Source organism: Eptesicus fuscus, chromosome 1, assembly GCF_027574615.1.
Source record: "Eptesicus fuscus isolate TK198812 chromosome 1, DD_ASM_mEF_20220401, whole genome shotgun sequence".
Classification (NCBI taxonomy): Eukaryota; Metazoa; Chordata; class Mammalia; order Chiroptera; family Vespertilionidae; genus Eptesicus; species Eptesicus fuscus.
The window spans coordinates 130,360,743-130,372,920 of record NC_072473.1 but is presented as its reverse complement, the minus strand read 5'-3'; the positions used below and the strand labels follow the sequence as shown (position 1 = coordinate 130,372,920).

The window sequence follows — 12,178 nt, the reverse complement described above, 5'->3', positions numbered from 1 at the left end:
AAGGGTCCCAGGTTCGATTCCGGTCAGGGGCATGTGCCTTGGTTGTGGGCACATCCCCAGTGGGGGGTGTGCAGGAGGCGGCTGATTGATGTCTCTCTCTCATCGATGTTTCTGACTCTCTGTCCCTCTCTCTTCCTCTCTGTAAAAAATCAATAAAATATACTTTTAAAAAAAAAGAGTAGAACACAAGAGAGCCCTCATTGGATTTTTTTAAAAGATCCAGCAGCCCTGGCTGGTTTGGCTCGGTGGATGGAGCGTTGGCCTGTGGACTGAGGGGTCCCAGGTTCGATTCCGGCCAAGGGCACATGCCTGGGTTGCGGGCTCGATCCCCCAGTGGGGGGAGTGCATGAGGCAGCCGGTCGATGATTCTCATCATTGATGTTTCTATCACACTGTCCCTCTCCCTTCCTCTCTAAAATCAATAAAATATATTTAAAAAAAAAAAAGATCCAGCAGTGTACACACACATAAAAAGATTTAGAAATGTTGGAAAGGAAATGATGAAGAAAGGCTATAGGAAGGGATTCATAATTGGACTAGGTGACGGACCCCTGAAAATCAACAAGAGAACTATGGGGATGTGGGAAATAGCCTAATAGGAATATAGATATGAATAAGCAATTTACATGAGGAAACCCAAAATCAAACAAGCGTGTGAAAAGTACTCAAAATCATTATCTCTTTTTTGTTGTTAATCCTCACCTGAAGATATTTTTCAATTTGTTTTTAGAGAGAGTGGAAGGAAGGGGGAGAGACAGAAAAACATCGATGTGAGAGAGACGCATCGATTGGTTGCCTCCCACAGACACCCCACCAGAGCCAATGATGGAACCTGCAACCAAGATACATGCCCTTGACTGGAATCAAGGACCTGAGATACATGCCCTTGACTGGAACCCGGGACCCTTCAGTCCTTGGGCTGACACTCTATCCACTGAGCCAAACCAGCGAGGGCTCAAAATCATTATCAATCACTTTAAAATACAAGTTAAAAAAAAAAAAACTAATGAGAAGAGCACCTTTCTATTTACTAGATGGGATGCTGCCCAATTCATGAATCGTTCAATAAAGCCAATTAGGTTTTTAAGTTAAAAACTAATGAAATATGACTGTACTGGTTAGACTAGAAAATTTTAGTAAGCTGGATAATGATAAGTGTTGATGGAGACAGGGGAATGTAGGGTCCTTCATACATTGCTCCACCTATTCCAGATCAAATCTGGCACTGCTTACAGAAATTATGTACATCCCTATGGCCCAGCTATTTTCTGAATATACATCCTAAAGAAATTTTCACACTGGCCCATAGGGAGCATTTACAAGGCATAATTTATTGAAATGGGGTATTGGAGGCAGCCCAGTGTACCTCATTGGGAGCACCTAGGGGTAAAATGATACAGTGGATGTACACATTGGGGTTTATTGGAACCATTAGAAGCAACAGATAGATTATCTACACCCATAACAACACAGGTGAATCTTAACATAATGCCAGTTGGGAGAGGGGGGCAGGGAGGGGAACACACAGAATGACACTACCATTTAATTAAAAGCACAGGTAAAATGTAGATTTTATATGTAATCATGCATAAAGATACACATTGAACCCAATAAAATGGTAAAACTGTGGGAAGAAGAGAAAGATTGTTGGGTGCAGGAATAAAAGAATTAATAAAATTAGGGGCTTTGCATGGAACAACAATGAGGATGCGTCATGAACTGTGGAATATGATCAGAGATCAGACACTTTGAAAAGCAAACAAGTACCTCTTTTTTTTTTTGCATGGGGCTCAGATTCTCTGAGGTCTGTCTAATACCAGAATGAATGTGGACAGTGTGAAAACTGTTCACATAAAACCTGGGCATAGGAGGTCTGAATATGGCAAAAGTCAGACAAGTTCATTTTGTAGATGCATATGATACTGTACTCTGAAAGTTAACAAATCTAGACTGTGTTTGAGGGGCTGACGCTTAGAAAGTAGATTTCCATTCTATGGATGAGAAGCTTAATCTTTGAGGGAAACTAACCCATTTCTTCTTGGACTGGGACCGCAGAAATTGAGTCTGTCACATCCATTCATTGCAAAGGTAGTTCAGACACTGAAGGCTTCACAAGACCAAATTGTGGGTAATGGGTCAGACACACTTTGCTTTGCATAAGTCCACTGTGTATTGTCAACGTCCTTTCTGTGGATCAAGGGCTCAGCAACCCTGAGTGACAGCAAAAATTGTTGTGTGGACCGGGATTTACTTCCTCTGGAGATTGGAGCATCCTGTTTCTTTAAGAAGGCCCCTCAGGCAGTCTATTGGGGGGTGGGGATCAAGAATGGCTTCAGGAGGCTGTCAGATAAAGATGAGGGCTGAAGTCAGAAATGAGAAGGAATGCCTAGCTGGTGTGGCTCAGTGATTGAGCGTCGACCTGTGAACCAAGAGGCCACGGTTCGATTGTCAGTCAGGGCACACACCCGGGTTCCGGGCTGGATCCCCAGCGGGGCGTGCAGAAGGCAGCAGATCAATGATTCTCATCATTGATGTGTCTATCTCTCTCCCTCTCCTTTCCTCCCTGAAATCAATAAAATATATATATTTTAAAAAAGAAATGAGAAGGAATGATGCCAGGAAAAAGGGTCCCGTGACAGGCGGGGCAGAGAAGAAAACCTAGAGGTCAGGATCAGACACTGAGAAAAGGTACCGTTCGATGTAAAGGGTGATGACATCAGAGAAACTGGAGGATTAGCATCAGGCCCTGGAGGGATAATAAGGTTAGAGGACTAGAAAGTGAGTGCAGGTTATGCTAGTGGCTGCCAGGTATGTCGTCGGGGACCTAGAAAAAGACTTGAGATGGTGAGAAAATCGTGGGAACCAATGGGGAAATGACGTCAAGGAAGTAAGGGCAGGGAAGGGATGTGGGAGCCAAAAGGTTCGTGCGCAGAAGAGACGAAAATGGCTGGGGCCAATGGAGGTATACTGACGTCATAGGGCCCCGACCACACAAACCTCCGCCTCCGTTCCCGGAAGCAGGCAGAGAACTTGGCTTCCTCTGCTCGGCAGACCACGCCTCCCACCGCCCTCGCCGGCCTCAGCCAATGAGCGCGTGCGGGGCGACGTTCAGTGACGTGCACGCTACGTACGCTTTATTAAGCGTCTTCCCGCGCGATCTCCCCCTCAGTCGCTCTGCTCCTTGGCGGTAACTGTCCTTACGGCCCTTTTCCTGAACTTCTAGGTAAGTGGTGTCGGCCTTGACGGAGCGGCCTCTCCTCGCCTCACTGGTGTGCGCCGCGCTGCCCTAGAGCGAGGCGTGCAGGTGGGACGAGGAGCAGCTTCGGACACGTAGGCTCGGGCTTCTTCGAGGCGGGCGGGTCCCGTGCTTCGAGGTTAAACTTTTTTGACTTGGTGGGGTGCCGGCGCACTGCGTCCCGGCACGAGGAGTAGCCGGAGGGGCTAGCGGAGTGACTTGGGCTGGGGTTGGTCTCGGGAGTGACCACGCGGCGGCCGAGAACTGCGGGGGAGGGGGGGCTTTTTTCCCACGTGACCGCCGCCATCTTGTTCCGTGGGCGCACAGTGAACGCATGGACGTTCTGGGCCTGCGCTGTGGCACAAAATGACGGGCGTGGCGGTGGGGATGTTGTGGGCATGCGCGAAGGCGGCCCCCAAATGGCTGCCCCGCCGTTTGCCGTCTTTTCGGTCTGCCTCCTTGGTTACACCTTGTTTTGTTGTTCCTGTCTGCGTTCTGTTCGCAACATTTTTTTTCTCTTCGTCCTTTTTCCCCCCGACCTTTCTCCCACTTGCACCCCACGCTCTTCCGTGCTCTCCCCCACAGGACTCGAATTCATTGCCATGTCCTCTGAAGAAGGGAAGCTCTTCGTTGGAGGGCTCAACTTCAACACCGACGAGCAGGCTCTGGAAGATCATTTCAGCAGCTTCGGGCCAATTTCGGAGGGTGAGCGGCAGGCCAGACCCAGAAGGGGGTGGACAGTGACCGGAAATCTGGGACCCTTGCATTTCAGCAAACTTGGAGAGCGAGGCCAGGGCTCCAGGCCGCCTTGTGCTACTTTTCCTTGCTCGGTTCTTAGGTCTAAGGGGATAGTTCAGGCTTTGGAGAACCTGATCACTTTTCATTGAAGATGGGTCACTTTTTGCTTCCTCTTTCTCAGTGGTCGTTGTCAAGGACCGGGAGACTCAGCGATCCCGGGGTTTTGGCTTCATTACCTTCACCAACCCAGAGCATGCTTCAGATGCCATGAGAGCCATGAACGGAGAGGTGAGGCCTTTTACCTGCATTAGGGGTCCTGCCCCCGTCTCTACCACTTCCACCATTCTTTCTGTTTTTCCCTCTGTGTCTGCTAGGGGCAGCGCGGCCACCAAACCCCACAGTGCCCACTCACAGGAGCGTGACTGCCTTCTGTTCTAGGGGGTGGAGGGCAGCGGCAGACAGAGCCGGGCTGCCTGGGAGGCGACGACTGGTCCTGCATGAGGCCGAGAAGCCACCTGTGGATGGTTGACCTGCCCTGGGCTTAGGTAGTAGAGTCTGCAGATCTGCGGGCCTGGCCCGGAGAGGACCTCGTGAGTCTTCCGGGATGGACTCTGAAGCCTCAAACCAAGAGAGGTGTCTGTCTAGCCCGAATAGTTGGGCAGCTTAGAGGAGTGGGGAGGAGAACTCACCTGAGTTCAGTCAAGATGTAAGTAGTAGCAGGGGAGCACGGTGGATCCAGGTCATTTTGTGGGGTTCTATAGCTCCTGATAAGGCCATTCTGGTCAGAGGAGCCTGTTATGGAACATAGCACCCAAAACTTGGTGCTCAGCAGGAGTTTCTGGGCTCTTTTGCCCACCTGCCCTGCCCACTCTTGACTTGCCACTTCCCTGTGTGACCACCAACTTATCCTCTTTATGTCTCCTCGCACCTAGTCTCTGGATGGCCGCCAGATCCGTGTGGACCATGCTGGCAAGTCGGCCCGGGGCAGAGGTGGTGGCTTTGGAGGGCGTGGTCGCAGCTACTCTAGAGGTAATGACAGTGGTAAATTTGGTCATGTGGTGTGGGGAAGAGCCACCTGTTAGTGGCCTCTGTCTGGGACAATTGCAATTGAAGTATTTTATTTTTTATTTTTTGTCTACTGTAGGTGGTGGAGACCAGGGTTATGGGAGTGGCAGGTATGACAGTCGGCCTGGAGGATATGGCTATGGATATGGAAGATCCAGAGACTATGGTGGCAGGTGGGTAGCCAAGGGGTTGGGGTGCTTGGGTGGTACTGCCTTTCTCTCCTTAAGAGCTGGGCTGCCTGGGTATGTATACCTATCTTACCTCGGTGTTGCTAGTGTTTGTTTTACAAACCATGATGAAACTGTAAAACAAATATGAGGGATATTTTGACTTATGTGTAACGCGTTAATAAATTATAAGATCACATAATTGCAGTATATGATAGGTAACATGTATGTTTTGTGCTGTGGTTAATTTTGTCCATTGCATTAATGTTTGATACGATTCAGTGTGTTGTGTGAATTACATACCGTATAATTGTGACTTCTATATGATGTTCACATGCTTTAACATACCCTGTTTTGCACATTAACGTTTATAAGATGTGATGGAATAAGTAAATAAGAGTTTCTGTATTATCTGGGGGTGTCTGATACATTTCCTGTAACATTGTGTTTTTTTCCCAGAAGCCAGGGTGGTTATGACCGCTACTCAGGAGGAAATTACAGAGACAATTATGACAACTGAGATGAGGCATGCCACACCTAATGTAGGTGAGACTTGTATGGGAAAACCTGTCTCCCCTGTAATCTGCTGGCCATGGAGATGAGGGGGTGTCCTTGTTGTGAAGCCCTTTCTGTATCTTTATCAACCCCAGAAGGTAAGCATGTCAGCCTGTTTCTTCCTAAAATCACAGCTCTTCCCCTTCTTACTGTTCTCAGATACACAAACACAAGGAATAAAACTTCTGATCCAGGATCGTCCTTCCAAATGGCTGTATTTATAGAGTTTTGGAGCTGCACTGAAACACCTGTTTTAGTATGTCAACTTCTATTTTTGAATTGAGCTCCCAAGGTAGCTTGCTAAAGACCTTTTAGAAAGCTCCATGTGTTTTTATTTTTCTCTCTCCCGTTTAAAGACAAATTCTGGAACATTTATAGAGTCTGGAATATTTCCTTTTACCCTTTTTTTTTTTTTGAAGTTTGGGCTCTCAGGAGTGGTCTTAGCCAAAAAAAAATGTTTGGCCAGACTTTTTCCCCCCACCCAGAAATAATGTGCATCTAAGAGACATTTTTTAAAACTTGTATACAGTGTTTATCATGGTTAAAAACAATTTCCAAATATAATTGCAATAAATCAAGGACCTGATTACTTGGAGTTTTTTTTTTTTTTTTTTAACTGAAGATCACTGCCCTAATTATATAGAAGTTTCTTAAAATAATTGTGAATGTCATTTTTTTAATACTGGAAGAAAAATATTCTGTTGTGTTTCATGTAGTGTTAGGATGTCTTTCATGGAGCTGATTAAAAAAATGATACCTAAAGAATTGATATTGCTGCTGCTTTTTCCTTACTCTAGCTTGTAATTTTAAAAATAAAGATTGGGAAAGGAGACTTTGAGTAAAAAATTTAGAGGGGTGAGCAGGGACTGCCCAAAGGGCAAATACATCTAGAGTTTGGGGCTGGTTTGGGGGGGTGTGTGTGTATATAGGCACACCTCAGATATGTGAGAAAAAGAATACTAAACTCATTTTAGTGTGAGGGTCCCAGGAGAATCCTGGTTTAAGAACAGAATTCTAAGCTCAAACTGGATTCTGCTGCTTCCCAGCTATTTGACTGTGGGTCATTTAACCTGTGTGCCTCAGCACCCTGGGCATTTTACCTTTTCTGTTGAGGGTAAAGTACATTTAATGGGCATATACAACCATTGGCCAACCCTTCAGTCACAGATTCAGTGCTAAGGTGGTGGCAATGGTTTGGTCCAGTTTTGTACCTTGGACTAGTCTTGAGTTCCTGGACAACTTGAACTGCCTTACTACCTCATTCCTGGGACATGACTGTCATGGACTGATCATGTCCCCTCAAAATACATACGTTGCAATCCTCCCCAATATGATAGTATTCGAAAGTGAGACCTTCCTTGCTAATGAGGGTGAGACCTTGATATTAGAAATAGTTTGCCTCCCTGCTCAGCTCTGCATGTGAGTGTACAAGAAGGCCTTTATTTTACTGATTTCAGAGAGAGAGAAACATGCCTCCTTGCATGCCCCCAACTGAGGATCAAGCCTGCAACCCAGGCATGTGCCCTTGACCGGAATCGAACCTGGGACCCTTCAGTCCGCAGTCTGGCGCTCTATCCACTGAGCCAAACCAGCTAGGGCTACAAGAAGGCATTCTGAAAGGGCTGAACCATGCTGGTACCCTGATCTTGAGTTTCCAACCTCCAGAATTGAGACCTTTCTGTTTATAAGCCACCCAGTGTGTGGTACTGTTAAAGCAGACCAAACTGACAGCATGGGTCCCTGGATTGGGCGTGTCAGTATTGGCAGCCTGCTTCCCAGGCCTGGACCTTTCTTCCCATACAGGTGGTCCTACCTAGCCCCCTGAACAAGGCCTGGGTAAAGGCATTGTCCTACCCTCACCATTTGGGTACCTGTAGGCATTCTGTGCTGGACCTGCAAGGAGCTGAGGTAGTGGACCATTATTACAGCCTTGAGTGAGGCCGGGTTTCCCTGCACCTCAGGGAGTCAAGTATCCTCCCTCTCAGTGCAGCATGAGACTCCCATCAACTGGAAGTTCTGCAACAAAATGATCCCCTGAACTACATCAATAAGTAGCCTCCTAGACCTGAATGACAACCTGATCAACTTGCTCTTCTCTCCTGGTTTCGGAAGGTGCCTCGTAATCCAGCCCAGGGAGGGCAGCCCAGTCTCGCTGTGTATTTGCTCTTAAGGAAGGGCCTAGAGAACTCTCAGCTGGTTTTCTCTGGCACTAAAATTGCTAATCAATAACATTTCCAGACAAAAGTGCCAATTATTCCTCCACTTCAGTTTTTCAGCATCTCACTAACATGCATGTTTCCCAAGCACCCACCGAAACCAGGAATTCCCAAACATTTCAAGGTCCCTTGAGAATCTGTTCCAGGGCCTATGAAGAGCCATCTTACAAACATCCCATGACCACCCCCCACCACTGCAAGGACCCAGATAAATCCCAAGCCCTGCCCCCCCTACCCCCTATGAACTGAATCCCTTCAGACCTTGCTTCCTAGCTTAATTTCTTTACCTCAGGTTCAACGTATGTAAAATGGAGATAGTGCCCCACCTGATGGAGTTAAGGGTCCCTGATACTGCCCCCATTCTAGATGTAGGGGTGTAGAAAACTTCCAAATAGCCTTCCAATTTTTTAAAGTATATTTTTGTTGATTTCAGAGAGGGAGAAACATTAATGATGAGGGACTCGTTGATCCGCTACCTCCTACACGCCCCCTACTGGGGATCAAGCCAGAAACCTGGCATGTGCCCTTAGCCTGGAATCAAACCTGGGACCCTTCAGTCTACAGGCCGACGCTCTATCCACTGAGCCAAACCAGCTAGGGCCCGGATAGCCTTTTAAAATATGCTGTGAATACTTCAGGCATGCTAACAAACAAAAAATTGGATAAGGATCACTGCCAGTGTTCTTACCACTCCTGCTTATCAAGACAAAACTTGCCGCGTCCCAGCCCAGCTGAATACCTCTTCCATCTCCCATCCCTTCCCGGGCTAACAAGGACCACGATCCCTTGGAATTCAGACTGCCCCAATATCTGGAAAACTAGAAGGGATTTTTTTCTTCAATATAACAATGAATGCCAAAAGACCATTAGGGCTTCTAAATTGTTTTTTAAAAAATCGGTGGCAGCCCTGACCGGTTTTGCTCAGTGGATAGAGCGTCGGCCTGCGGACTGAAGGGTCCCAGATTTGATTCCGGTCAAGGGCATGTACCTTGGTTGAGGGCACATCCCCAGAAGGAGGTGTGCAGGAGGCAGCTGATCAATGTTTCTAACTCTATTCCTCTCCCTTCCTCTCTGTAAAAAATCAATAAAACATTTTTTTTAAATCCATGGCATTGTTCTACATAAACATTTCTAATAGGCCATCAAGTCAAAATTTTAAACTTGAAAACTCATCTCTGAAAGTTTTCTTTAGTTTCACAAGCACATAATTTTCGGTCTATTTTAAACTTTATTATTGTAATCCATAATATGAAGTACATTTTTCCTCACTGGGGTCCAGTCCACGCATTTGTGTAAGGGGAAGGAAACTTTAATGGTGAAATACCCTAAGTTCCCTGATGTCTCCTAGTTTATTGTATTTTAGCGAAGTCAGCTGGCCCCAAATGACTCAAATGCTTATGGAGGCTGCAGTTTGGAAAATACTATGTTTAGCTCTGGCCACTGTGGCTTGTTGGGTTCCTAGTCAAGGCACGAATGCAGGAGGCAACTAACTGATCGGTTTCTCTCAGTGATGTTTCCCTTCCTCTCTAAAATCAATTTTTAAAAAAACACACTCCCTAGCCGGTTTGGTTCAGTGGATAAAGTGCCGGCCTTCGGACCAAAGGGTCTCGAGTTCGATTCCAGTCAAGGGCACATCCCTTGGTTGCAGGCTCCTCCCTGGCCTGGGCCCTGGTTTCAGGAGGCAAGCAATCGATGTGTTTCTCTCTCATCAGTGTTTTTGTCTTTCCCTCTCTCTCCCACTCTCCCTAAAAATCAATGGGAAAATATCCTCGGGTGAGGATTAACAAAAATTAAAATTAAAAATAGACATTATCGGATGAGAATTTAAAAGAAAAATACTATGTCTATAATTGTTGAAACTGGGGGATGGTACAAGAATGTTTATTCTATCAATACTAATGTAAGTTTGAGACTTTGCATAATAAAAAGTTAAAAAAATAAAACAGAGTTTTGCCACATTTGTGTGGGAGGTGGGTAGCTGTCATCTGTTTTCTGCAGACTTGCCCTTTCTCCCCAAGCCTCTCCATTAGTTGCAGGCATTTCTACTCCAAGGGCCTCAAGACACCCTGCTCTATAAATGCTAGCTTCTATTTCTTGACATCTGACATTCCTTAAGTTACTATCTTCCAGATAATGGCTTCCAGCTTCCCCTCCCCTCAGGATCCCTCTGGGTTCTTTAGACAGAGGGACCATCCCTTTGCCCAGCACCAGAAGCCCTGCGTTCCCTCCTCCAAAACCTAGGACCTCTAAAAACCTGTCTCTCCCTTGTATGCATATATGCATAACCCATGGACACAGACAATGGGGTGGGGGCTGGTGGCAGGCTGGAGGAGGTCAATGGGGGGCAGGAAGGAAGCATATGTAATACTTTCAACAATAAAGATTTTTAAAAATTGCCAAAACCGGTTTGGCTCAGTGGATGGAGCGTCGGCCTGTGGACTCAAGGGTCCCGGGTTCAATTCCGGTCAGGGGCATGTACCTTGGTTGCGGGCACATCCCCAGTGTGGGAGGGGGGGTGTAAGAGGCAGCTGATCAATGTTTCTAACTCTTTATCCCTCTCTCTTCCTCTCTGTAAAAAATAAATAAAATACATTAAAAAAATTTTTTTTAAATTGGGAAGGGAAAAAATTAAATAAAAACCTGTCTCTGTAAGATGGGGGTAATGCCCATTAAATGAGTCAAGACATGGGAAACATCTAGAATAGTGTCTGGTAGTTAGACGTAGTCAGTAAGTGTTATGTGTGCCAGGTAATAGTAGGGACACAGCAAAGAATACACAAATTTCTTCCCCTCAGAAATCATGCTTGTATTGATGAGGCCCACGGACAATAACGTAGTAAACCGGTGCGTAATGGAACATTAGGACGCCGCAAGCAGTAAGGAAAATGAAACGGGATGGAGAGGGAGAGGGTGTGCTATTTACACAGGGTGGTCGGGGAAGGCAGCTTTACAATAGAGATGCAGATAGAGGGAGAGCAAGCGAGGAGGAGGAGGAGATGGGGTAGGGCAATGGTTCCGCCATGGCGTTTTGGCTGTCTTGCACATCTCCGCATAAGCCAGGTAGGCAAGCTCATCTAAGAATTGGCAGAACACTCTGATCTTCGGAACACAGCCTGACAGGCTTGTGAGGAAATGCTTGGAGGCCAGCTCTCATTAACCTCCCTGTCCACCAAAGAGACTGTCCTGAACCAGTTTTTCACCCCCTAAGGTCCTGATGAGGTAGGAGGCGTTCTGTCCTCCCTGACTCAGGGGCTGTGGAATTGCTCAGCGTGGCATCAGTTTCTCTGCAGCAGGGTGTCCTACCACTTCTGCTGTAGTCATCAGCCCCTTTGTTTCAGTGTCACCCACACAAGGAACATGAGCTGGCATCTGTGGCTATTGCTTTTTTTTTTTTAATGAACCTGTTTTATTTATTTTTTTATTAATCCTTGCCCGAGGATATTTTTTTTTTCGTTGATTTTTAGAGAGAGTGGAAGGGAGAGGGAGAGACAGAAACATCGATGTGAGAAAGACACATCAATTGGTTGCCTCCTGCACACACCCCAATTAGGGCCAGGGAACCTGCAGCCAAGGTACATGCCCTTGACTGGAATTGAACCTGGGACCCTTTAGTCCATGGGCCGACGCTCTATCCACTGAACCAAACCAACGAGGGCTATTCTTGCTTTTGCGATCTATGTAAAGCAGCAAACACCTGAATTAAGTAAGAGCTGGTCTCTCCTGGCCAAATCTGTCAGCTTTGCCTCTGGGAAGGGAGAATTACAGGCAGAAGAAAAAGCAAGCAAGTACAAAGGCCCTGAGGTGGAGCTTGCTTGGTGTGTGATTAACAAGGTCAGTGCACAGGAGCAGAGAGAGCCAGAAGGCAGATGGCAGGAGGTGAGATTGGAGAGGTGACAGGGGCCTGGTCCTGAGGGCCCTCACTGGCCACGGGGAGGACTTTGGCCTTGTCTCTGAGAGAGCTGGAGCCACAACAGGGGTCTGGGCAGAGGAGGGCTTCGGGCTGACTTGGTTGTAACAGGACCCTCTGGCTGCTGTGAGGACAGATCGGGGGGAGGGATCCAGGCGGAAGCAGTGAGGAGGCCAGGGCAGTAGTCCGGGTGGTGGAGGCAGTGGGCATGGCAAGGAGAGGTTGGATTTTTTTTTTAATTCTTTTTTTTATATATACACTGAGTGGCCAGATTATGATGATCTCTGAATGCATA

The 12,178-nt window shown here is 46.9% G+C and overlaps 1 protein-coding gene across 2 annotated transcripts; it reads left to right on the top strand.

Moving 5' to 3' along the window:
- Positions 1-3,147: 3,147 nt before the first annotated feature.
- On the top strand, positions 3,148-6,529 carry RBM3 (RNA binding motif protein 3). 2 transcript variants are annotated; one of them, XM_028134912.2, is made up of 7 exons: positions 3,148-3,223; positions 3,821-3,940; positions 4,155-4,261; positions 4,906-5,002; positions 5,118-5,211; positions 5,668-5,751; positions 5,920-6,529. In XM_028134912.2, the coding sequence occupies exons 2-6, from the start codon at positions 3,838-3,840 to the stop codon at positions 5,723-5,725; spliced, it is 459 nt and encodes a 152-aa protein (XP_027990713.1). In that variant the 5' UTR covers positions 3,148-3,223; positions 3,821-3,837; the 3' UTR covers positions 5,726-5,751; positions 5,920-6,529. The 2 variants fall into 2 exon arrangements, with proteins under 2 accessions (XP_027990713.1, XP_008156429.1); XM_008158207.3 differs by having other exon boundaries at positions 5,665-5,751.
- Positions 6,530-12,178: the final 5,649 nt, after the last annotated feature.